Source organism: Lepeophtheirus salmonis, chromosome 1 (genome assembly GCF_016086655.4).
Source record: "Lepeophtheirus salmonis chromosome 1, UVic_Lsal_1.4, whole genome shotgun sequence".
Classification (NCBI taxonomy): Eukaryota; Metazoa; Arthropoda; class Copepoda; order Siphonostomatoida; family Caligidae; genus Lepeophtheirus; species Lepeophtheirus salmonis.
The window spans coordinates 50043506-50070962 of record NC_052131.2 but is presented as its reverse complement, the minus strand read 5'-3'; the positions used below and the strand labels follow the sequence as shown (position 1 = coordinate 50070962).

Genomic DNA, 27457 nt, shown 5'->3' with positions numbered 1-27457 from the left:
TTTATTTTATTAATTGCAACTTGTGCAACATCGCAACTTGTACACGATATATATGTATATTTAAATATACACTGAAATATATTTTAATTTATTCCTACAAAATAATCAAATAAAACATCAATTAAAAACGGAAAATTTACCTCCGTTATGAGACATTTCTTTTAGACAGTAATATTGATAAAATATGTCAATTAAGGGGGTATGTTTTCGAATTTCGTTGACGGCGAGTGTGGAAAGGTTCTCATGTGATAAGAAAATAACCTATGCACAATTATATTGACCTACAATGTCATCTTAAAGTCCTACATCAAGGGCAAACATTCTTTATTTGGTCCATCAGATTCAAATAAAGCATTATTTTTTCATTTGTAAAAAATTATATTACTCATAAATACATAATAGCTATGTAATTTTAATAGACCAAAGTGGAATTATAGTATCAATTAATAGTTGATAATTAAAATTCATTTTAAGACGGAGAAATTGAATTGAAATCAGAATGTTTCAAAATTGTATTATGTTATTCGCTTTTCTTCTCGAATGTATGACTCGAGAGAAAAAAAATTATCAATAGTTTATATAATTTAGAATAATGTCTATCGAAATGATTTTATGTAAAAAAAAAAAAAAAAAGAAATGCAACACTTTGATAATTACTGACTGAATAAATATTTTTTCCCTTTTTCCAAACTTCGATAGAGCTAAAGATGATATCGTACCAGATGAAAACTTTTCCATACTCGCCGTAAAGTAAATTCGAAAAAAGTTGACAATCAAATCTCTCTAATGCAAAAGGTTTAATATAAAAAATTAGAAACATTTAGTGAGGGAAACAAAATATTATTATTTTTGGTAATGAATATTATTACAATATATGCATACATTAAATTATCACTACTCCCATTCCGTAGTTCCAGGAGGCTTCGAAGTAAGATCATATAAAACTCTCGAAATACCCGAAAGTTGAGATAAATCGCTTACCATACGGTTAATTACTTCCAAAGGAATGTCTTTTCCAGGAATAGCAGGAACTCCCGTCATAAAATCATCGGTTTTAAATGTACGAATGACAACAGATCTTTGAAAAGAGTTTGTTCGTTCTATTACACTTCGATCGAAGTGAATTGGAATGAGAACTAAGGGCATTTGACTTATTTTGTTATTACAATTAAACGAAATAAGACATTGATTAGCAACAAAGTCAGCTTGTCTCAGTGTAGAAATGACCAATGGTGCCAAGAGAGTAGGCGTGATATCAATGACAGGATTTTCAACAATGGATCCAAAAATATATACCACTCTATTTATGTTATGACAAACACGTGGAATGATTCGTGCAAAATACATTAAATCGTGCCAATCCGGTGATTTTTCAGATGATATTCCAACAGCATAACTATACGTACGACAATCCCCTTGTATTCCAACTGTCCGTATAGGCAACAAAGTGGCATTAAATTTCTGACGACTTGTTATTTCACTCAATTTGTTTCTTTCATCAGGAGTAGTAGCATTTTCTAGCCGATTTAATAGAGCATGTTCCTTTGCCAACATGTCGTGGAAATTGAGAACAAGGCGGCACAACACCTGAGTTTCAGAAAAATCTCTCTCCATATAGGGCTCCACTTGGCAAATAATACGAATCGCCAGACCAGGCCCAGGGAAAGGATGACGCTGGATTAATGATTCTGGTAGGCCCAACTCCTTTCCAAGCTTTCGCACTTCATCCTTATGAAAATCCGTAAGCGGTTCAATGACACGTCCCTGTATGCGTAGCTTTCGAACAAGCTCCGTATCATTATGATGAGTTTTAATGACATCCGCTTTTTTTGAAGCTATAGAAGATGCAGATTCAATTAAATCCGGCCGAAGCGTTCCTTGTCCAATAAATACTTCCTCGGAATCTAAATTCATATCCGTAATAATCTTATTTGCAATCTTAATAAAAGTGTCTCCAATGATTTTACGCTTTATTTCTGGATCCGTCACTTGACATAGAAAATCCGTTTTAGTACCATTGATCACCGTATCTCCATTCAGAAATTCATCTGCAGCCCGGACAATAATAACGTTAACACCGATATCTTTGAGAGAACTGTCCACCAGCTCCGATTCATTTTTTCTCATAAATCCATTGTCAATATGAACTGCAATGATTTGATTAGGTTGAAGGGAATAATTCATAAGGGCTGCACAAACTGAAGAGTCCACGCCTCCAGATAATAGCATTAGAACTTTACAATGTGTGATCTTTTCACGAATGGACTTGACACATTGAACTTTTCGATTTTCAAGAGTGTAGTTTTTTGATAGCCCACAAATGCCAAATAAGAAATTTTCAATCATGGCGCTACCATTTACACTCAGAGATACTTCAGGATGAAATTGTACGCCATAAATATTAGATTTATTACTAGCAATACCCGCAACTAATGAACCAGAATGAGCAATTGCACAGAAGCCCTCAGCAATTTTGTCAACACTATCACCATGAGTAAGTAGAACATCTTGATCTTCAGTAAGACCCTTGAAAAGGGGACACGTGTTATCCACTCTCACCGTCTCGACTCCATCTTCCCTCACCAGTTTTTTAGTAACAGTTCCACCAAATTCTTTATTGATGATTTGCATTCCATAGCAAATCCCAAGTACGGGTACTTCCGGAATCTGAAATATCCCTGCATCATATTTGGGGGCATCGGAAGCGTACACAGAGGAGGGGCCTCCAGAGAGGATCAGGCCTTTAAAGGCACCTTCTTTGATGGTTTGGGCGGATGTCTCCAAGGGTAGAAAAATGGATTCCACGCCTGCATCTCGCACTCTTCGATCGATGACTTTGCCGTATTGGGCTCCTGCATCCAAAATTGCAATCCTATCCATTCTTAAGACTTATTTATTCGATCCAATGGGCGATTATTGATTCAATAACAGGCTTATGAGTTATGACTTATTTTACCAACTCCAAGAGCACAAATCCCTTGATTTGAATTCCAAATGGGAAAAGCTATATTAAATATTTGAATTCTTCGCTTTTGATCCAGAAGGAATGGAGTGATGCATAAGCAGGGAAGATTCTTGGACAGACTTGAGGTGTGTGATGTAAATTAAAGTTGTAACGTGTATCCAATGGTCAATGGGAGTAGAAAATTGAACTCTCCTTTTAATAGAAGTATTTCCAATTTATTAGATCTAGAAATTATAAATAAAAACTGTCAAGTTTTTTTAGCTAAATAAATAAATAATACATTTTAATCTATTCAATGATATAACAACAAATGTATCCTTTTGTTATCCGAATAATTATTCGGTCCCTTCAAGATCACTAACCAATAACACTTTTTTCCCTAATTAGTGATTTAGATGAATAAAATGGATGTATTTGAATATAATGACTGTATGAATTACAAATAATTTTTGAGAGCGGCTTCTCAAGACCGTTTTCGTAATTGGATCGTGTATATAATAATTAATACTTAACGTACACACCGTTTACAAGAAAAATATCAATGACTTTTGTATCAGGAAGAGCATTTAGTAAATAACGCAACCTCCTGTAGATATTCGTATGTCGTCTGTTGGGAAATTAGTATGTATTTTGTACAATCATAGAAGTATAATATTTCATCGTAGTTGTCATGTGATAAGACAACCACGTGGTTCATAAATCAACCCTTCCATTTGTTTTGCTAATATAGTATAAAGTCTACGAAATTTGATGTATTTTTTTTAGAAAACTCTTTGACAAATATCTACTACATAGATTTGAGCTTTGAGACCATCCTTTTTTACTAAATAATACTATTCACAAAGTTCATAATATTAGTTTATTACCAAGAAGAATTTCAAATTAAATAGGATACAATAGGTTGCGTGAATTCATTTGTGTGCTTCTCCAAATAAAAAAATGCCTCAATGTACTCTTATAAAATTACTTGCTAATCATCTACAACCATAAATAGCAGAGACTAGGTTGTGGCCTAGGTGATGAGCATATGCGTTTGACTCACGCAACCTGAAGCCCGCGAGATATTTGAAGCCAAATCAAATGAATGAATAAAAAGTCAAAACATGGAAAAAACTCTTAAGAGCATAGGACTGTGATTATTAATCGTGACTTGTCAAGTATTGGACATGGTTCTCGGATCCACCGTGCTCAACAATCTCTTTTCGAAGAAGGACTACGCAGAGATTGTGGATTTGTTTAGCTCTGAGTGTTCTGGAGAGAAATGTTCATTGGATGCGATCTCGGCGGGAAAGTTCATTTCCGCGGCTGCTTTTCATTTCTTCAAGAATCCAATTGGAGGCTCCTCCTGCCCATCATTGGATGCAATCCCCGATTGCATAGTCAAGGCCTTCACTGACTTGACCGCGGATGGAACCCTCGGAGAAGCGGACATTTCCAAGCATTTAAAGTCCTTTTATTTCCTCGTTCAGGAGCGATATTTGAAGGTGAATTCCAAAGGGAGGAAATCCGCGTCCATGAAATGGATTTATTCTTCTTTTTCTGTATTTCCTTTTTTATAGGAAAAGCGACTGGATTTAATCGAAAAGATCCTCCCGGTTCTGGAGTCCTTTTTGGAGAAATACAAAGACAAGTCGCAGGCCGTGCAAATCCCTAGTCATTCGTCCTTTGCTCTAAGCCTCGTGGATGAAGCGGAGGCTTCGGAAGAGCTCAAGGAAAGGATCATTCGAATTTCAGATACATATGGCTCTACCCGCGAATCCTCCTCACAACTTATATTTCAGGGATGGACTCATTTTTGGAAGTTTTATCAAGAACATGAACGATTCAGAACTTTGTTTCGTAAAGAAAACGATGCTAATAACAACAATCCCAACTCGGAAAACGACGAGATGCAAGACATTAACCCATATATCACATGCAATTTGAAAATAAAGGACGAAGAGCTGCTCTTGACCCATTTGCAACAAAGTTTAAATTCCTTCAAACAAGGCTTCTCGACCCTAAAGTCACTATCCAGTTTAAACACATGGTTTCCAATGAAAAAGTTACTTCGAATCCTTCACGTCATTTCCGAATATTTCCGTCTCTTTTTAGATCATAAAAGATCCTATTCGGCTCTCATTCTAGTTCTTAAATTCTCCAAGGATCCTCAATTCCTAGAAATTGAGTCTTGTGCTCTTTTGGACTGGTCCAAAAAGTTAGTTTTGGGTAAATTTGATGAAAGGCTCAAACATCTCTGTTCTGAGCTACAAAAAAGTGGTCCTCCAAAAAAGACTTATCAGTTTAATTTGATACTTGCGGTGGCTTGGAGTTTTCATCGTAAGGGACAGCATTTGAGGGCCCTAGAAATTTTAGGAAATCTTCTCTCTACTCCCAATATAAATACATCCTCCTCTAATTACTTTCCTCTCGCTGAAGCTAATTACCTGGTATGTCGCATTCAAAATGTTATTGGGAGCACAAAAGTGATGGCCCAATATGATGGGAATTATGAAGGTATTGCCAAGAAGAATCCCATGTCTTTTTTGTCAGAATCATCGCATTATTTAGCTTATATTTCGAATCAATTATCAAATGTAGCCTCCATGAAGGATAATCTAAACGCTCTTGTCATATTTGCTCGATTCGCCAATACAAGTTTGGAAATACTCCATGCGCGATACAGTCTCTATAGGAAGTTTTTTGCGGGACTACAGTCTCGTCTTTATATCAAATTAAGTTTTCAACAAGCCCAAGAACTCGGTGCTCCCATCAGAATTGTTGAGTCTTTACTCCATTATGCGGATATGGAGCTCTCATTTGATGATGAAACGTCCGCATCAATCAAACTCAGAGCTGTTGAATATATTATGTCTTCTGAGGAGGCGCAAAAGTCTGAGAAAGTTTCCGCTCGTCGAGAATTAATGCCCAAGTCTCTAGAAGTTAAGCATCACGAAATAAACCAAGATACTGGAGCATCTCCTCTTTTAGTTGCAAAGGCTTTTCAAATCCCTGCATGGGGAAACACCTCGGACCAACGTACCATAATGATAAGATCACTCTCCGTTCTTTATATTTCCCTTCAGGCCTGGGCCTATCACCTCGCAGGTGAAATTGAAATGTTTAAACAGTTCCATCAGGGACTCTACTCCATGGAGCGATTGTTTTTTTCCGAAGCTAAAAATGATGAAACTCGTGTCTTAGAGTCCACTCAAGCCCTTAGTTATGAATTCTTCATGGCTAATGAGCGATGTTTTGAGTGCTTTGCTCAGAATCGACAATGGGTCACAGCCAACAGATTACTTGAGGCACAAAAAAAGCGTCTTCCCAATATCAATAAAATTGATCATCCAACCCTGCGTTTTGAGTTGGAAGAGAGATTCCTTCTCGTGAATCATGAAGATACCCCCTGTGAAATATCACCAGACTTATTAGGAGCAAGTTTTGATGCACTTAGCCTCGAATATTCAAATATTAACGGGCAAGAAGAAAAAAGTAACACTCCTCCAAAGGAGAAGAAAAAGAAGTCGTCGTCTTCTCTTGTCAACGCACCCATTAAAAAATCTGTTCCCGTTCCAATTGGATTGGACCCAAGCAAAGAGATAAATAAGGAACTGAAAACAAAATTAAAATTTGAGGATGAGAAGCCGATTTCCACTCGAACTCGTATTGCTAAGAAAAAATCACCTGACACAACTCAACAAGCAAAGACAAAGTTCGTTTCATCTGCAAAAAACCCTCCAGGATGTAGTTGTTTTAAGAGTCCATAGTAAAATATTTTTCCTCACCAAAACGGAATTCCATACTTAAAATAGACTAATCTAATTTATTCAATTCACTATATTGTGCTGTTGATTTTATCATTTTTGAGCCACTATGAAATGTAAGAAATATATTTATGGCATGATTTTAATTAATTATTCAATCATACCTTACACTCCTATGTCCATTAATAATTTCACTTATTAGTTTACTTTGATATCCATCTAGTATTATTTATTAAACATCTTAACCAAGTACTAGTAGAGAGGAAAATATACTCTCTAGTAGTCCTTGTCTTAACATATATTTGGCCACCACAGTCAAATATTATTCTCTTCTTCCCTCCTCCGCATCCAAGATTATACTTTTATAATCTAGACCGGTATATATCGTTACAATACATGATACATTATTTTAATCAATTTCATCTCCTGATCCAATTTACGTACTCTAATTAAGAAATACTCCATACACTTTCTCTTTTATTCCGCTTTTATATTAGAAGAATAAAACTATAAAATGGAAGATATCATTGAATTAAACTATCGTGTATTGAACGTCCTTAGAAATTAAAAGAACTGCTTTATTAATTACCATGCTGATATCATAAATAAATAGATCAACAACAAATAATTCTTTATGACAATCATTACACGATTGTTATAAACATATAATTCATTTCCTCCCTTCATTTAATAACTATTCTACTCTTTTTTTTTTTTTTTTAAATATCCCATAGTTGATCAAAAAATGGAAAATAATTAAAGAGTGTGGGTTTCTCGACCTTCTTTTCTACTGTTGAAGAAATTTGAGTGGCAGTAACGGAGTTGATATGTTAATCATCATCCAAAATGACAACCTAAATTAATTTATGCTTTGTTGTGATGATATAGAAACCATTTCTGGAATTAATATCATATTACGATAATAAATATTTTCTAAGAGAACTTCCTTCTATTCGATGAGAATCGTATATTAATTTTGGAGAAGAAAGTGTAATTCTCGACCTCGTTAATTACAAGCATTGACGTTGCTACGGAACTTTAAAATACTGCCCAAGCATTTATTATCAATTCGTTAAATTAAGTTCCAATATAGGATAAAAATGTATATTCTCTAAAAATTAACCCCACATTATCTGATTAAAATTTGACTGTTTGGCTTATTGAGGTAGTCAAACTGACGTAAGTTGTTGAACAACTTCGACTTTATCAATTAAATGAAAAAATATTTTCATTGCCTGATGCCTTTACCCAAACTCGAATCGACTCCATATTCAATTACTCGAACCCAACAATACATTTTACACTATACAAAATCATCATCAATTTCATGGACTGGAACTTAAACTTCATTCATTCAGGTATATAATTAATTTTTATATGCTTAGATTATTAATAAATAAATAAATGTAAAGCACTTCCGAGTTACAAAAAAAAACTACTCCTCTAATGATTGCTCGCTTATTTTTTCCCATTCACTTCATTGACATTAATCCTATAGAGTTCTTTCTCTTTTTTATTCAGATACGTAGGTGAATCGCACATCAAGTCCTTACCATTAGTGGCCTTTGGAAAAGCAATCACATCTCGAATGCTTTTCGTACCTATTAAAATAGATAAATAGCGATCAAGGCCAAGAGCAATTCCTCCATGAGGAGGGCATCCGTGATCAAGCGCCTCTAATAAATGAGACAATTGCTCCACTGCGTTTTCTTTCAGAAAATCAACCAGTATTGAGCGTTGAAGATCTGAATCATGGATTCTAATAGATCCACCACCGATTTCAGATCCATTGAGAACTAAATCATAATGTAGGCTCCGTACTTTTAGAGTTTCAGAGTGAAGTAAATCAGTGTCTTCGGGATGGGGCTGAGTGAACGGATGATGCACTGGCTCAAATGTACCTTCTAAATAAGAGAAGAGTTAATGGTTCAATTAGAAAAATAAAGATTCCCACCTGTATCAGAGTTTAAGAGCAAAGGAAAGTCTTCAACCCAGAGAAACTTGAAGTCATTCTTTTCAAAATTATAAACTTTTTTTCCAAGTTCTAATCGTAAATGCCCCAAAATATTTCTTCCTTCTTCTATATTGCCCACAAATATAAATCCAAAATGCCATGGTTTGATCGATAGAGAATCCTTGAAAGCGTACCTAACTTCTTTTGTACACTTATTCAACATGGAACCCCAAGGGATTCCCTCTTCATCGGAACTAAACGCGGATAAAATACTTTTTATGAGGGGAAAATCTAAGGACTGCTTCTTCCGCTAATTTCTTCATGACCTTAGTAGGAAGCATACTTTTCTTTGAGCCATCTCCAAATGTAATTGCCTGAATATCAGAATGTTCCAATGATCGAATCACATCTAAATGCTCAAAGCCGGTACTGAAAGAATAAAAATTACTCAAAATGATTCCTCATAGAAACCATGTCTTACGTTTCTAAAGCCAATGAAACATTTTGGATTTTATTTTTAAAACGAATATCTGGTTTATCAGAGCCATAGTTTCTCATTGCATCCTCATATGTCATAGTAGGGAAGTCGTTGTGTGAGAGAGGCCGAGTTTCGTGGAAAGGCCAGGTTTCTATCAAGAGATCCTCAATCATGGACTTGATACCCTCTCTATCAACAAAAGACATTTCAATATCTATTTGCGTGAACTCAGGTTGACGATCCGATCTTCCTCCCTCGTCCCTATAGCATCGAGCTACTTGATAATACCGATCAATCCCACCAACCATCAAAAGCTGTTTAAATTGTTGAGGACTTTGTATGAGAGAGTAAAATTTCCCAGGATGGGCTGAAGAGGGTACTACAAACTCTTGAGCACCTCCTGGAGTCCTTCGAAATAATGTGGGGGTCTCAACATCTATGAACCCATGTTTTGAGAAAAATAAGCGCATATCTTGAACCAACTTGGAGCGTAATTTGAGGGAATTGATTATATTTGTTCTAATATCCAAGTGTCTGTAACAAAGAGAAAAATAAAAATTCGTTCGAGACTTTGCAAATTTGCGTATAAATATAATATCTTCACACCTGTATTTCAATCTAAGGGTCTCGGAAGCAAGAGTATCATCTTCTCTAGACTCACTAAGATATGGAAGTGAAAAAGGTAGGGGCTTTTTAAGGGGATAAATCCCATTTATGGATTCGACATTAATTTCAATTTCACCAGAGGTCATTTTGGGATTGATTGCATCATCTGGACGTGCTTCAACAGTGCCGGTAACATCAATAACGGACTCTACTGGTACATTTACTTTATCACCGTTATCAATACGCAATTGAATTGATCTTAAATATAATTTATAACGAATTAGAGAAGAGAATTGAAATGATAACAAGGGAAATTAATAATTATTTCAACTACAAAAAAAATAAAGAATTAAATACATCTCAATTCTCTTTCTCTTAATATAAAAACCCGTAAGAGTCTCTCAAAACAATAAATCTATTCCCAAGTCGAGAGTTCCGTATCCATCCGCTCAGCCTCACTCTTTTCCCCAAATCGGAAACAGATAGTCCTCCACATGAATGGGTTCGGGTAGCATAGCTGGAACACTTTCGTAGAATAATTCCGGAGCGAGAACAGGCCATTTCTCACGTACATTTGCGAAATATTCCGACTGCGTGTTTTTTATTTATTATCAACAAAATAGGTTGAGTGATATTACTCGGAATATATTATGATGACATCGTTATGAAATTTATGAAGCGTTTTCACTGACGTCATAAATTGCATCATAGTTGAAGGAGACGCCATTTTGGGGTCTCAAAGTTGATATTTTTACTGCGTAAAACGAATACATTTCCAATAGGCTTGATAAAAACTCCATCAAATGGTTTTATGAATAAAAAAAGACTTAACACTTTCATTGAATACTACTTAATGCCAATAAATGAACTGATATTTGAATTAAATCAAAGTAATATGTACTGAAAATCCCTATAAATGGTAAGATTTGTACAATTATATTTTATCGAATGGCGACAAGAGAAAAAAGATATTTGAAAAAAAATATCTTATTCTTTCCATTTTAATAGTCCATTTTTAGCTAAAAAGGTAAATAGAATTGTAACACGACGTAATTATACTAAGGTTTAAGTTTTTCTATTTGTTGGTTCCACTTTGACATCCAATAGTTAACTAGTTTCCTTAATAATATTAATGAAAAATACAAAAAAACAACTTGGTTGTTTAGCTCCCAAAATGGAGGACACAATGTACCAAACTACTTACAAGCAGTTAGCGCAATCACTGAGAGCGTTTTCAATTAAGTCATAAAATTCCATCATAATTGACTAAAACCCCATATTGGGGGATCCAATTGATATTTTTACTACATTTCCAATAAATTTTTATGAAACTTTGTCAAATGACTTAAACAAAAATATAAAAGAATTAACAACTTCATTGAAATTCTACTTGATGCCAATGATAAAAAATTAAAAGTAAAAATTTCCATGAAATGTCTAAACCTGTAATATGAATTTCTCTTTTGAAGCATCAAGGAAGAGCAAAGTAGATCATTCGAGAAAAATATCTTATTTTCATGCAGTATTAATATTATAATTGAGTAACAAGGTGGATTTAAGTCTCAAGTATAAATTGTATCCACAGACTAGACGTATTATTTTACTTAATCCATGAAGTTAAATACACAAGGTCCTTTAAAAAACAGACAAGCATAATATATAATATTAATTCTAACCCATAAAGTTCGTAACTTAATTATAACATAACTAATTGCATGTATGTCGAATCTATTTTAGAAACATGCATATTTTAAAGTAAAGAGATTGAGTAGAGTTGCAACACTTCTTGCTTCCAGGGCTAAATTGTTCAGAATGGGTCTGAATTAGACACAGTTCCGTAACAAAGGAACAAGTGATGCAACACACCTCCAGAAAAAAATCTGTCGTCGAAACACAGCACCTCCCCTACAGAGAGAGGGATTTTTGTCAAATCTTTAACAAAAATGAAAGGTTTTTGTTGATCCCCCCCAAAAAAAAAAAAAAAAAAAAAAATTGAATGGATTATTTTAATAATACAATTTAAAAAATGCATTCGTTAAAATAGTCAAAGTTTTGTAAAAAAAATTAAACCACGTACGTTACATATTTTGTATTTCTTACATTTCATAGTGGCTCAAAAATGATAAAATCAACAGCACAATATAGTGAATTGAATAAATTAGATTAGTCTATTTTAAGTATGGAATTCCGTTTTGGTGAGGAAAAATATTTTACTGTGGACTCTTAGAACAACTACATCCTGGAGGGTTTTTTTGCAGATGAAACGAACTTTGTCTTTGCTTGTTGAGTTGTGTCAGGTGATTTTTTCTTAGCAATACGAGTTCGAGTGGAAATCGGCTTCTCATCCTCAAATTTTAATTTTGTTTTCAGTTCCTTATTTATCTCTTTGCTTGGGTCCAATCCAATTGGAACGGGAACAGATTTTTTAATGGGTGCGTTGACAAGAGAAGACGACGACTTCTTTTTCTTCTCCTTTGGAGGAGTGTTACTTTTTTCTTCTTGCCCGTTAATATTTGAATATTCGAGGCTAAGTGCATCAAAACTTGCTCCTAATAAGTCTGGTGATATTTCACAGGGGGTATCTTCATGATTCACGAGAAGGAATCTCTCTTCCAACTCAAAACGCAGGGTTGGATGCTCAATTTTATTGATATTGGGAAGACGCTTTTTTTGTGCCTCAAGTAATCTGTTGGCTGTGACCCATTGTCGATTCTGAGCAAAGCACTCAAAACATCGCTCATTAGCCATGAAGAATTCATAGCTAAGGGCTTGAGTGGACTCTAAGACACGAGTTTCATCATTTTTAGCTTCGGAAAAAAACAATCGCTCCATGGAGTAGAGTCCCTGATGGAACTGTTTAAACATTTCAATTTCACCTGCGAGGTGATAGGCCCAGGCCTGAAGGGAAATATAAAGAACGGAGAGTGATCTTATCATTATGGTACGCTGATCCGAGGTGTTTCCCCATGCAGGGATTAGAAAAGCCTTTGCAACTAAAAGAGGAGATGCTCCAGTATCTTGGTTTATTTCGTGATGCTTAACTTCTAGAGACTTGGGCATTAATTCTCGACGAGCGGAAACTTTCTCAGACTTTTGCGCCTCCTCAGAAGACATAATATATTCAACAGCTCTGAGTTTGATTGATGCGGACGTTTCATCATCAAATGAGAGCTCCATATCCGCATAATGGAGTAAAGACTCAACAATTCTGATGGGAGCACCGAGTTCTTGGGCTTGTTGAAAGCTTAATTTGATATAAAGACGAGACTGTAGTCCCGCAAAAAACTTCCTATAGAGACTGTATCGCGCATGGAGTATTTCCAAACTTGTATTGGCGAATCGAGCAAATATGACAAGAGCGTTTAGATTATCCTTCATGGAGGCTACATTTGATAATTGATTCGAAATATAAGCTAAATAATGCGATGATTCTGACAAAAAGACATGGGATTCTTCTTGGCAATACCTTCATAATTCCCATCATATTGGGCCATCACTTTTGTGCTCCCAATAACATTTTGAATGCGACATACCAGGTAATTAGCTTCAGCGAGAGGAAAGTAATTAGAGGAGGATGTATTTATATTGGGAGTAGAGAGAAGATTTCCTAAAATTTCTAGGGCCCTCAAATGCTGTCCCTTACGATGAAAACTCCAAGCCACCGCAAGTATCAAATTAAACTGATAAGTCTTTTTTGGAGGACCACTTTTTTGTAGCTCAGAACAGAGATGTTTGAGCCTTTCATCAAATTTACCCAAAACTAACTTTTTGGACCAGTCCAAAAGAGCACAAGACTCAATTTCCAGGAATTGAGGATCCTTGGAGAATTTAAGAACTAGAATGAGAGCCGAATAGGATCTTTTATGATCTAAAAAGAGACGGAAATATTCGGAAATGACGTGAAGGATTCGAAGTAACTTTTTCATTGGAAACCATGTGTTTAAACTGGATAGTGACTTTAGGGTCGAGAAGCCTTGTTTGAAGGAATTTAAACTTTGTTGCAAATGGGTCAAGAGCAGCTCTTCGTCCTTTATTTTCAAATTGCATGTGATATATGGGTTAATGTCTTGCATCTCGTCGTTTTCCGAGTTGGGATTGTTGTTATTAGCATCGTTTTCTTTACGAAACAAAGTTCTGAATCGTTCATGTTCTTGATAAAACTTCCAAAAATGAGTCCATCCCTGAAATATAAGTTGTGAGGAGGATTCGCGGGTAGAGCCATATGTATCTGAAATTCGAATGATCCTTTCCTTGAGCTCTTCCGAAGCCTCCGCTTCATCCACGAGGCTTAGAGCAAAGGACGAATGACTAGGGATTTGCACGGCCTGCGACTTGTCTTTGTATTTCTCCAAAAAGGACTCCAGAACCGGGAGGATCTTTTCGATTAAATCCAGTCGCTTTTCCTATAAAAAAGGAAATACAGAAAAAGAAGAATAAATCCATTTCATGGACGCGGATTTCCTCCCTTTGGAATTCACCTTCAAATATCGCTCCTGAACGAGGAAATAAAAGGACTTTAAATGCTTGGAAATGTCCGCTTCTCCGAGGGTTCCATCCGCGGTCAAGTCAGTGAAGGCCTTGACTATGCAATCGGGGATTGCATCCAATGATGGGCAGGAGGAGCCTCCAATTGGATTCTTGAAGAAATGAAAAGCAGCCGCGGAAATGAACTTTCCCGCCGAGATCGCATCCAATGAACATTTCTCTCCAGAACACTCAGAGCTAAACAAATCCACAATCTCTGCGTAGTCCTTCTTCGAAAAGAGATTGTTGAGCACGGTGGATCCGAGAACCATGTCCAATACTTGACAAGTCACGATTAATAATCACAGTCCTATGCTCTTAAGAGTTTTTTCCATGTTTTGACTTTTTATTCATTCATTTGATTTGGCTTCAAATATCTCGCGGGCTTCAGGTTGCGTGAGTCAAACGCATATGCTCATCACCTAGGCCACAACCTAGTCTCTGCTATTTATGGTGATAAGCAAAAGAGTAGCTATTTGGGATTACAAATACTGTAGACATTAGCCATGAATTACAGTAATTCATGCATTAACTGAGTCTGGGATATGTCCCATACTAAGTCTACTGAATTAATGTCAATTTTTATTTAAAGTGTAGCTATACATTTGTCTGTACAATTGTAGTACCTAAAGGCAAACAGACTAATAAATTAAATAGTACTGGAATAGCATCAAAAATATGTTCCATTACAATATGAAAAGACAGATATTTGAGCTGTATTTTTATATATTCCTTTAAATGTAGACTTTTGATTACAACAGAAGATGCATATATTAATGACAAAAAATGACTAACAAATACCTAATAATCTTAATCAAAATATATAATGTTATTTTTAGAAGAAAAAAGGGGTTATCAGAAATATTAATATTATTTTTTCTTTTGGAAGACTCGTAGGATAATTTTGCAGCTTTTCTTTGACAGTTAGATTATGAATCTTATTTCTGTTTCAGACTTAAACATATTCCATCCTTTTTTTTTTACTTAATAAAGTTTCTCATGTTGATATTGAACACTTTGAATGAAATCTTCATCAATAACTCCTAATATTTATTACTGGTGTTGTGTCAGTCCTTAATACTGCAGTTCGGTCCAGTTCAGTCCTCCACATCCAAGGTGACTATATAAAAGGATTGTAGGGTTCTTACCTCCCAACCAACTACCCCCCCCCTCCTCGATCAAATTAACTCCCATTATCCCCACGGCTTTCATCCCCCCAGGCCATCTACCCCCAGAACCATCTACCACCTCCCAGTATTTTACCTCCTTGTACAACAAATAGCAACCATACGACCAAACATTCAATGTTTTAACAACCATACAAACCTAATTATTAATTTAACTTGATTACTTAGGTATTAGTACTGATGTATTGGACTTCTCTTGACCAGATCACTTGTCACCGCTTTAAAGATAAAGAGGAGTTCAAATTAACTACATATTTATATATAATTTATTAATTGTTATTATAATAGTTAATAATATAATAACAAATGTATAATTCAATATATATTATACTTAATTATTGCCAGAGGTGGAAACTTGGATATTACTTGTTATTTTACGTGGACTTGCAGTATAAGGATTTTGTCCCTACTCTAATTAATACTGTGGCGTAAGCTGCAGAAGTGGAAACGACATTCCAGAATCTTTGAAAGCTATGGGTTAAAGATATATGAAGAAATGATTAGACACCAACTAGAATTCAAGTGTTGTCTCATTACATTTTTGAATAAGGACTTTAAAGAAGAATCTGTTGGATAAATGCTTTTAATATTGACGTCATAGTAAATGAGTGGTTGCGTGTTTTGTCAAAATCTGTTTTTCTTGCCCAGCAGTAGGTACGATACATTAAATTGTAAGTTCTAGCAATAGTGACGTCATAGACTATGAGTGGTTGCGTATTTTGTCAAAATCTGCCTCTCTTGCTCAGCAATCGGTACAATACTTCAGGTTGAAAATTCTAGCAAGCCCGATTACATGATGGTCTAACCTTGTATTTCTGTTAACCTTGGGCAAGACCTAATAAATATGGACTGACACACCACTATTAGTGAGTTGTTACCAGATTCACTTTTCTTCTGAAGCGGGAATGCATTTTCATCGCCATTAATTTTTTGAAATGCCGCACAATAAAAAATATTGGTAGCAGATAAAGTGTTGAACAACCTTACCCTTAAATCTGGGCTCTTCAAAATAAGAATTTTAATCAAACACGTAATGTTGATTTTAAAATTATATTTTATTAAGGCTGTAAGCAAGTACATGCAATTCTCTGCGAGTGTAAGAAAAGTGAGAAATAAATAGCTAATTTCACAATTAGCTTACAGCAAACAAGAAACAGAGAATATCCACACTGGATCTAGGGCTCCTATCCTTTGGAGGACTACCCGCTTCCCTGGGGCGTCCGCAGGAATAGAGGGTGCGCTTGGTTTTTTTGTTCATAATTAAAAAATGTATTTTTCCTCCATTACCCAATTTACTTATTCATTAAAAATTTTATTTCAAAACGGTAATTTTTCAAAAATGATTTCATTTTGAAGGGAGGCTACAGCCCCAAAGCCCCCGTCTTTTAGCCTGAGCAATATATCCCCAGCATTTTACCCGCTATCACAATAAGTAACCACCAATACACCAAATATAAAATTGTTTAACAACCATACAAACGTAATTATTAATTTAAGTTAGTGACGTAGGTGTTAGTGATGTATCGAGCTTATCTTGAAGTCATCACTTGTGATCGCAATTTATTTAATTAAACTTAATAAATAATAATTATTGTGTATTATTTCATGTGGGTCTGGTAAACCTTTTAAGCAATTCATACTACGAAGAGTATCAAGGGAGAAGAGGGAATTGACAGCTGACAATAAAATACATAGGGCATTTTTGTGTTAGCAAGATAATGCCGTAAGAAATATTTCAAAAATCCAGAGTTGTCCACAAAAAATTTAATTTTTCGGAAAAAATTTCTAGATATTAATCCTTCTAACGTCATTTGAATCAAGTTTTGAGGCTTGTTTGTACTTTACTTAAGTGTAGAACATCTCCAAGGCAATTCACATTTTTAAACTCCGAGGGGTCGTCTAGCCTTTGGAGTTCTAACACATTCTCCTGATTCTCTAATGGATAACACCCAATTTTACTTGAACAAGTTTAGGCAACAAGAAAATGGTTCGGCAAGCACAGCAGATTTATTAATTAAATATCTCTCTTCCTATTTCTGGTGACGTCATTGGAACATACTGATGTCTTAGTACCTAGAGAATTAATTCAACACTTAATGGAGTTATTTTCTCATTTGGTATTGAGACTCTCACTTCAAGAGATCCCGAACAGTTTGGTAAATGCACTTAAAACAAGGTTCGTTGCTAGAAAATTTGGGCCCAGGAAATGATATTAGATACAAACAGGTCCGCAGCTACTTTATACGCAGATATATTAAATATATTCTCAGTTAATTTCTAGTACATAATTGTAATATAGATTTGTACTGACTCAAAGGCTTTATTCGTTTGTTATTTTTTTGTCAGAGGCGTCCGCAGGGGTAGGGCTGGAGGGGCCAAATTAGTATTCACTCATTAGGGAATGTTTGCTTCTTTTTTTTTAAATTGTTATTGGATTTTTTTATAGTTTAATATTTCAAATTTAAGTTTTTCCTACAATTTTAATGACTCAAATTTTTTCTATATATTTTTTCCCCAAAAAATAAATATTTGAAATAAAATATTACGAAATTTTTTTCCAAACAATTAAATTTTCTGCGAAATAGCAATGGATTTCTTAAATTTTTTTCCATAAAATTTAATTTATTTTTTCCCAAAAATTTAATTATTCAAATTTTTTCTAAAAAATGTAGTTTTTTAATTATTTTTTGTATAGCTATGGGTTTTTTATCCAAAAAAGTAACTATTTTAAATATAATTTTTGAAAAAAGTTTAATTTTCTGTAAATAACTATGGATTTTTTTAAATTTTTTTCAAAAAGTTTAATATTTGAACCTTAATTTTGTAAGTTTTTTTACAAAAAAATTAATTTTCTGTAAATAACTATGGATTTCTTTAATTTTTTTGAAAAAATTTAATATTTGAAATTTAATTTTGGAGGTTTTAAAAAAAAGATTACATTTTCTGAAATAGCTATGGATTTTCTCAAACAAATTTCCAAATATTTTGATATTTATTTCCCAAAAAATTAATTTTCTATGAATAACTATAGATTTTAAAATTTAATCCTGCAGAAGCCCATGATTCTGGTGTATGTGGTCTGTAGATCTTCTTCTTGAGGATCTACGAGAGAAAATATAATGAGTTCTTTACCAACATAATTTACTAGCTTATGAGTCCAAGTCGAGTTGCGAGATTTAGCTATCGAGTCCAAGTCAAGTTTCGAGTATTTAATTGTGAGATCAAATCAAGTCGACACTCTTCCAAATATGGAATACATTTGAGAATCAAATGAGAAAAGAACGTTTTCTTTTATATTTCAGAAAAAAAAAAAAACTAAATACAATCAAAATAATTTGTAAATATTTTAAAAATAATCACATAAAACACAATTCTGAACAAACGACTAACTATGAAATAATTAATCCTTTATTTTCGAAGGGTTTTTTTAAAGATTGATTTGATGTCACTCAACTCAAGGCCTTTTTTCCCAAGCAACTGTAGGAAGATCCCAAGGAATAATATGATACCAGAGTAGACATAGCCCATACTAAACGGCTTTCCAAATATCATAAATGATAGGGCTACAGTAAGGGCCTTTCGGAGAGATGTGATAACGACCGTTGTAAAAGCACCAAAGGACCGGATGAAGCAAAACACAATTTGTATACCAATGTAGCCACTCAATGAAAACATAAATATTGAACCATATATTGCAAGTGGATTCGCATTAAAATTTTGAAGAGTCCCTGGAATGTCTCCAAAAATCATTTGTGATATTAATAGCATTAAAAATCCAAAGGAAAATGTGTAGAAGGACATTTCTGAATTCGTTGCCTCAAAGTGTCTCATGGTTCTTTCCTGTATGTTTCCTATAATTTATGGGGTTATATATAAATTATTATTTGACAAATATATCCTCTAATACAGGGCTAGAAAATGATTTCTACATCGTCCTTGGATCTCTATGGAATCAAATGTCGTCGTCATTTCATTTTTTAAATATCGTGTAATATACAGACAAAGCATATTAATTCAGTCTAATTTCGTCACAATGGAAGAACTATACTTGGAACTACATAAGATTCAGTTCACAGAGGAGGAACGGAGATGCCCCGTAGCTACAAGTGATGAAACAGACTGACAACAATTAAGACATGTCTGCTGCCAACCATTAAGGAACACTAGCATCCATGCTCAAGACCAGCGTCCTCTTCAGAGGACGTGATTGAGGCCAATTATATCTTGAAAGCCTCAAGACACATGACCAAACAATGATATTAAAAATTATGGATTTTTGTAAATTTGAGAGAGGGCGCGGATTTCATATTGGAGCCCTGTATTTAAGGATGGATTCGGGAGAGTATTATGATAATTTACGCGGTTCTAGGGCTCTTACCACCTGGACGAATACCCCTCCTCCTTTTAACTCCTAGGATTTAACCCCCTAGATATCTAGACCTGAACCACCTACTACCATTTTACCCTTCATTGTAATACATAGCAAATATACGTTCAATCTTTTAACAACCATACAAACGTAATAATTAATTCAACTTATTAATGACGTATGCATTAGTGATGTATCGGACTTCTCTTGAGGTCATCAATTGATTTAGGTAAAGTTCACATATTATCTACTGCGGTAAAGAGGCAGTAAAGATTTGATTGATCCCCAAAGTCTTACCCATTATTTACTTAATTAAGTAGAAATGTCCATTACGTATCTTTGCATAGACCTTAATAGAAAAGGGAAATCCCAAGACTCAAGGATTCAAGTCTCTTTATATGTATTGTCTGAGTCTCTCGAATAAAAGGAGTCTTTAAGATCCGGAAATAATGATTTCGCCTTTATATTGAAATATTTATAGATCATTTTTTCGTCTCCTAAGCAGTAATTACTTTCTGATTCGAACTCAATCTTTGTCATGTCGCAAAAACTCCTTGAGAAAAAATCACTGGCGGCAAAAATGTTTGTTCAAAAATTATCCATAACCAACGTCATTTTGTGACATTTTCTTTAATGATATGTGAAACTTTTTCTTCACGTTACAAAATTAACTTTCTAAATTCATTTAAAAGGATAAGTTCATGGATTCTGTGGGTTGTAGAGTCATGTAAATAATCAAGTATACTCCACTCCCCTAACGGAAAAATATATCACTTACCAAGAAAGGCATCTGCAATAAGAGCAGTCAATATCATAGCAACTCCAATAAAGTTGAAATTTGGATTGACCCGTACATCAACAGTCATAAATAGGGCAAGTCCAATGCTCATAATTAAGGCAGCAAGGTAATCTATGGAACTGTATTTCTTCCCTTGAATAATCGTTCCTCCAATTAGAACAGGGATAAGTTTGCAAGATTTGAATATGACTTGTGTAGGATAATTAAGATGCTCCAGGCTTGCATTAGAGAAACCCATGGTTATTAGAGTTAAAAAAGCAAGTACTACATATATGGAATATGAGGCCCGTCGTTTGATACCTTGCAATTCCATATCAAACTTGCTAAATATCGAATAATATAAAAATTGAAAAAGCGTGACCTATGTAAGTAGAACAGAATATTAGATGGAAAACATTAAAGACGATATAAATTTGATACATGTAAGTTAGTTTTGTGTCGATGCAAGTCGAGTCGATAAATTAGACAAAGGAAAAAAGGAGGGAAAATTAAGTAGCTACTTCTAATAAAAAAACTCTGTTTAGAAATTAGAAAAGGAAAAACGGTTGTTGTGTGTACTTTTTTAAATTTAGAAGGTTTCACCTCCTATAGCAGTAATTCATTTTCTCCCTTAAAATCAACTAACAGGCAGCTGATATTATCAATGCTCTAAATTCAGTAATACTATAAGTATCACTCCCGCCTTATTCTTGCGTTCATTTTTCTTTACACAAATGACATCCTAAATTGTATGATGTTGCAAATCATTACCAAAATGGTGGTTTTCATGATTTAATCTGTCTCTTCATGGATGATTAGAATCAATTCGTTAAAAATATTGACTGATTAGGGACCGCAGCATGTTGAGGTTTTTTAAACACACGCATCCTCACGTCCGCATTTTTATTATTGCCAACTGTTGATTATTATAAGCAGATATAATATCATAGAGAAATAAATATTACTTTTTCCATGGATATGATATACAATATCATAGTTGAAATAGCAAAAGTTTCCTAAGGACCAATTAACCAGTCTTACGGCCTTAGCTATTTTTTTCTTCTTTTTTTTTGAGAGGTCGACTCACTTTGGGCTTCAAAAAACTTCCATTGTTTTGCTCAGAGTAAGCACTCTTTGTATATCATTTATATAGACTTAAAACATCATTTGAGGATGTTTAGTGATACACATCGAGCCGACTCAAGAAAATATGAAGTCAACTAGGATTATTTCGAATATGAAAATCGACTCTTTATTTAAATTGAGTGGAAAAATCCTTGACTCAAGTCGAGTCGAACTAAGTTCATAATATGAGCTTTGTTTACTTTTATTAATTTGTAAGTTATGTGGGAGAGAGTGTTTTGTGGCAAAATAATATAACTCCCTCAAACTATTTTGATTTAAGAAATAACAAACGCAGTCGTATTAAAGAAATATGGCAGGTGTGTCCATATATAATCGAACATTTATACAGTGTGTACTGGATATAGAACGCCCTGTGTAAACCATATAAATTTTTTGATTTTACAAAAACAATGCAGTATAACATGATCACTTTTTTTCTTTGTTTTTGTAATAAAATCAGAGGTTCCCAAATGGGGGTACGCGTAGCCCCATTTGGGGGTACATTTGGAGGCAATTAATAGGGTACTCAAGATTTTGAAAGAATATTTTACAAGTGGTACATATCTCAGGGGTGTCCGAAGGCTGTAGCCCCCCAAATCACGGATGTTTTGTTTAAAAAAAAAAATTAAACTTTGAAATTTAATTTTTTTCTTCTGAATAGCTTTGGATTTTAAAACTTTTCTCCAAAAAAATTTTATATTTGAAATTTTTTTACAAAAATTTCATTTTTTATGAACAAATGTGGATTTTAAAATGATATCCAAAAAAATTTAATTTTTTGAGAATAGATATGTTTTTTTGAAGTTTTTTGTGAATAAATATAAATTTTTCAAAAAAAATTTAATGTTTGAAATTTATTTTTCAAAAAATTAATCTTTTAAATTCTTTCAAAGAAAAATAATCCAAAAACCAAGCCCCTCCCCCTCCAAATTATAATTCTGCAAACGCCTCGGGCACTGAAGTTAAAAATGTTTGTCCTGGTTAGGTTCTTTGGTTGATTAAATATTTTACAATTGGTACATAATTAAAAAAATGTTAAGAATCCCTTTTGTAAATTATTATACCAAATTTTTTCGTCTAGCTGAGGCCTAATTAACCTGGGCAATGCTGAGTACTACTGTCAGTATACAATATTTGCGTGTAGATCATATAAAGGTTGCTGTGAAAAATTTATGTTACGTCCCCAAGGTGACAGATTCTCTCACCATCTTGCGGATTTTTTTAAGTTTGCTTATGCCCTATTTTCGAGTCGACACGCCATTAATGTAAAATGTACTTACACTCCATCCCTTGTCTCTCATCTCGGGGATCCTAAAGATGTATTCGTGGATATAACCATAGGTAAGGTAGATTATAAAGATTAGGGATGAAAGTATTAGGAATTGATGATTGGATTTGAAGGCTGAGAGATCCATACAAAAAATTTGAACATGTTTTGGATTAGTGGGACTGTTCTTTTGAACATCTTGGACTGTAAATGGAAGGAGTTTGTTCTTAACTGTTGTTGTGGGGATTTCATCATGTGTTGCGGAAGTCTTGATAATCATAATTTATAAAAATGAGATATGAACGTGAATTTAAACTTTTTGCAAGGGGCGCCTGCAGGGGCGGCCTTAAGGGGCTATAGCCTCCCCCCCTCAAAAAAAATTAAAGGAAATTTTTGTTTTTTTAATAAAAAATTTAATATTGGAAATTTTATTTCATAAAATTTTATTTTCTGGAAATAGCACCAGGTTTTTTTAATTTTTAGGAGAAAAATGTAATTTTCTGTGAACAGATGAGGAATTTTGAAATTTTTTCCAAAAAATTTATTTTTTTGAGAATAAATGTGGAGATTTCTCAAAAACAGCTATACCTCAATATTTGTAATTTTTTTTCCAAAATTTTATATTTTTTTAAACAGCTTAAGATTTTAGAAATTATTTTTTCTAAAATTTATTTTTTTGAGAATAGCTGTGGAGTTTTTTTCCAAAACTCTAAATATTTGAAATTTTTTTGAACAGATTTGGATTTTATAAAAATTTTATCTAAAAAATTTATCTTATAGAGAATTGCTATGGATTCATGAAAAACAGTTCGTAAAAAAATTTCATACATTTTTTTCCAAAGCTTTAACTTTTGGATTTTTTATCAAAAAAGTCTCAAAAACCAAGCCCCTTAAGTATAATTCTGTGGACGCCCCTGGTTACTTCCCTACAACCGCTAACAGTTGTGCCTCCAACACATCCTTAAAATGAATATTTTAGGAATATAAAACTATAATTTCTCATTTCTAGTTGTTACAAATTATACTTTAAGTGCTGAATATCTTATATTTATGGATCAAATATTATTTAATTTATCCCATATCTCCAAAGCCCTTAGACCTACCAAGAGGGATTTACATTATTTTCTTCTAGCCTGTCCTGTAGGACAGATGTCCTAAATTTTGAGGATGAGGTATACACTTGTGCAGGACTTGTAAATTGTGCTTCACACATGCGCCAGAGTGATAAGTCCCGAGCATTTTGGGCATGTTAAAAAAAAGAAAAGAAACCGAAAAGAAAGCTAGCCCAAACAATTAGGTGAAAGTTTTAGTGAAGAGCAGCTTACTGTGCTGACGTATCAGCTAACATCAGCTGTGACAAGGGAGGAGGAGGGGGGAGAAAGAAATAATCAAGGACTCAATGTTTATCCCCAATTCTAATCTGAGTCCAACAAGGAATAATTCCGCAACATCCTTTACTCTCTGTCTGATATGAGGACACATAAATGTTCAATCAGGTTTTGAATATAATAGAATGTAGTAGAAATGGAACTTAAAAACAACAGCTGAGAAAAAGAACACTCATTCTAGTCTACTCAACCATATCTTATAATACCAACCATAATACCTAAATTTTTTCATGTACCGTTTGAACATGGGAAATCTTGAGGAAACTCCCATTAATTCATTCTTCTTCCTTAATAACTTATAGGCTTATTTATTAATTTCTTTTATTTGATAGATCATTTGCTTTTTAAAGATTTAGGCATTTAGTAAAGCTATGACCACCATGGTAGCCATGTTTGTTTGGGACATGGGAAAAAAATGTTGCAATGTCAACAATTGAATAATGGTTGTCGCTGTAAATTTGATAAAATAATGAAAAATCCAATGAATATACGATAACACAACTGTGTCACGAGTGAAAACGAACTGTTTGGCATGAATTGTGATCAACTGTCCGTTAGGACAGTATACACACTGTATTAACCAATCCGACTGAACAATTTGCCTGTCCCGAACGGTTGGATGGGTTTCAATATGTTTTTTATGAAAGGTAATATTGATTTTAATTGGTTCTGATAAAAGTTTTATCAAAATCAGAGGATATAATGTCTGAGGTATTTTAGGTAAAAAAATAGCGTGTAAAGTACTCTGTTGCATGGATTAATAGCTATCCATTAATCTGTTATATGTATATGTACATCCATCAAATGAGTGCCCAACAAACTAATATACAAAAAGCAAGGATCTTCCAGACAAATTTTGATTAAATTCATCATGAATAAGAGCTCAGAACTTAGATCTGGAGTATCCGGATAATAGGTTTTTTGACACACTAAATTTTATTCAAATCAGAGGAACTAAGTATTAAAAAACCATAAATTCCTAATCAAAAATAGTAAGAAGGGTTCCTTCAAGAGGGCACTCTAAAATTTGGGACGTCAATGGCCGATAAAATGGACTGGAAAGATTTTAAACTCCATATTAAGGACCGATCCAACCCTATTAATTGTATCTATAGAAAATAATATTTAACTGTTGAGAATTGATTATTTTTAAATGCTTAAAATAAGTATCAAAGAAGACATATTTTATACAGAATAAGATTGAGAAGCGGTAGCAATTTCTTGTAGTTCCAACCTAAACAGGATTTTTATCTTCTAAAACTGTAATTATTATTATACAATCTTAAAGACGGAGCATCTGAGAATAAAGTTATAATTAATCCTTGTACTTGGGAAAGACAGAGAGTAACAATGAGGGTTTCCCCGTGAGATATAAGTGTAATTCCTTATTGGACTCGGAGTAATTCACAATGTTAACTATGTCATCAAAGTAGAGAGGTTTTGTGATTTCCCCCTGCATATTCCGAATCACCTGTCCTTATTGCATAAGTAAACAATGATAAACATTTCTCAAATGTTTCATCATGAGTGAGCAAGAAGCAAAAAGGCAGAGGATCTCAAACCTTCTGGATGCCAAAATTGAGGTGGCAGAGATTATGGACATTGTGAAGTGCTCCATAAATGAAAAAAGATGGAAAATACCTCTCAAGGAAAGAAGGAAGTGGGGGACACAACTTGAAAAGGGATTGTGAACCCTCACACACATCGGCCATATGGCAACCATCTTCGCCGTATTTGAGCCCGTTGGACTTTGCTGTGTGGGGTACTTTGGAGAGGGAGACTAACCGGACATCTGACCCGAACATGGACTCCCTGAGAGCCGCCATTGTGAGGGAGTGGAAATACCTGTCCGAGAAATTAATCAATAACTTCTGCTAGGCTTTTCGCCGCCGTGTGGAGGCTGTGATTGCTGCTGAGGGCGGTCATATTTAGTGAACATATTCACAAAGGTCGTGTCTCAAAATTTTGTTATAAAAATAACAAAATTATTTATCAAAAAATTAAATTATTGACATTTTTGTAAAATCAGTCATTCAGTCCACGTTTTGCTTCCGAACCCTGTATACGGAGTGGGATTTGTCCTTATTTCCTTTATTTCACGGCTTAACTACTCTCCTCACAAGACTTCTTCTAATTTAGGATGATCACTTTCACTTTGGATTTATTTTATTTTGACCTCCCCCCCCCAGCTTATATTTTAATCAGTACTGGGCTCCCCAGCTCCTCTTAGACCTTAAATCTCCTTTTTGCATATTCCTCGCTTGAGTAAATAAAGAGTATGAACATATCAAATACATTCTTTAAATCCTCGACTATGAGCTCTTGAAACTAATTAAATACATCCCCCCCAAGCAGGTAATTTGATGGATCCAAGATATTCAGCCTTGGCCTCCCCACTTTTTTAGAATTTAAAATCATCCTATAGCAACAAAAAATGGGATTTCTCTACCATTTATCAAAAACGGTGCGAGGAGTCTGTTACTAGAAGTATTTTTCAGTCTAAATATGTAATACCCCAAGGAAGTAACGGAGTGTTAATAACTAAATACCTATAATTAGTGTTTTTTCAATCCTTATTTAGGACTGAAGAATCCAGTCCGGCCCAGTTGAGTCTCATTATGACTAGATCAAATAAATAAGGACAGATCCAACACTACCTATATGGTTGCACGTGATACTCCTTACCTTAAGCTCAACAGAGTCCTCTTCCCTTATCATGGCGATCCTGTAGCAGAAAGTAGCAGTCCTTGATGAAGGGTTAAAGAATTCAAAAAAAACCAAGTAGTTGTCACTTCATTCTCACTGTACTTGTGGGATTGATTATTTGAAGAGCTCTATGTCGCCAGCTGTAGGGAGAGAGAGAGATACATTTTTAACATTATAATGTTGACTATTACACATTGTATCTAAGTTAATGGTTTACAAGTGTTTATTGCCAGGGAATGTTTATCCTCCTGCGATTCTCCAATCAATTTGACAACACGTATTAATGTGCTTTGTATGTTACTATAAATGTATAAACATACATTTGCTTGAACGAAATATTATATTATATTTCATGTCCATCGAT

General features: G+C 34.2%; 5 protein-coding genes across 9 annotated transcripts; 1 reads left to right on the top strand and 4 right to left on the bottom strand.

Moving 5' to 3' along the window:
* Positions 1-819: 819 nt before the first annotated feature.
* Positions 820-3590, bottom strand: bur (GMP synthase burgundy). Of its 4 annotated transcripts, none has more exons than XM_040727378.2 (2): positions 3487-3590; positions 820-3189 (listed from the first exon to the last, which is right to left on the bottom strand). In XM_040727378.2, exon 2 carries the CDS (start codon positions 2878-2880, stop codon positions 895-897), a length of 1986 nt encoding a protein of 661 aa, XP_040583312.1. In that variant the 5' UTR covers positions 2881-3189; positions 3487-3590; the 3' UTR covers positions 820-894. The 4 variants fall into 4 exon arrangements, with proteins under 4 accessions (XP_040583312.1, XP_040583309.1, XP_040583310.1 ...); XM_040727375.2 differs by having other exon boundaries at positions 3328-3505; XM_040727376.2 differs by having other exon boundaries at positions 3406-3502.
* A 369-nt stretch (positions 3591-3959) lies between these two features.
* On the top strand, positions 3960-6887 carry LOC121131960 (uncharacterized). The gene is made up of 2 exons (XM_040727374.2): positions 3960-4449; positions 4525-6887. The coding sequence occupies exons 1-2, from the start codon at positions 4132-4134 to the stop codon at positions 6712-6714; spliced, it is 2508 nt and encodes an 835-aa protein (XP_040583308.1). The 5' UTR covers positions 3960-4131; the 3' UTR covers positions 6715-6887.
* Positions 6888-8050: 1163 nt separating this feature from the next.
* AspRS-m (aspartyl-tRNA synthetase, mitochondrial) lies at positions 8051-10417 on the bottom strand. The gene is given in 6 exon segments (XM_071894085.1): positions 8051-8615; positions 8666-8929; positions 8931-9094; positions 9147-9677; positions 9750-10007; positions 10138-10417. Coding segments are annotated over 6 exon segments (1836 nt in total). The 5' UTR covers positions 10311-10417; the 3' UTR covers positions 8051-8169.
* A 2745-nt stretch (positions 10418-13162) lies between these two features.
* On the bottom strand, positions 13163-14690 carry LOC121131959 (uncharacterized). Its single transcript, XM_040727373.2, has 2 exons — positions 14228-14690; positions 13163-14152 (listed from the first exon to the last, which is right to left on the bottom strand). Exons 1-2 carry the CDS (start codon positions 14543-14545, stop codon positions 13163-13165), a joined length of 1308 nt encoding a protein of 435 aa, XP_040583307.1. The 5' UTR covers positions 14546-14690.
* Positions 14691-18740: 4050 nt separating this feature from the next.
* Positions 18741-27231, bottom strand: Papst2 (PAPS transporter 2). Of its 2 annotated transcripts, XM_040727370.2 has the most exons (4): positions 27073-27229; positions 23013-23267; positions 20608-20989; positions 18741-19311 (listed from the first exon to the last, which is right to left on the bottom strand). In XM_040727370.2, the coding sequence occupies exons 1-4, from the start codon at positions 27103-27105 to the stop codon at positions 18869-18871; spliced, it is 1113 nt and encodes a 370-aa protein (XP_040583304.1). In that variant the 5' UTR covers positions 27106-27229; the 3' UTR covers positions 18741-18868. The 2 variants fall into 2 exon arrangements, with proteins under 2 accessions (XP_040583304.1, XP_040583306.1); XM_040727372.2 differs by lacking the exon at positions 23013-23267 and having other exon boundaries at positions 27073-27231.
* Positions 27232-27457: the final 226 nt, after the last annotated feature.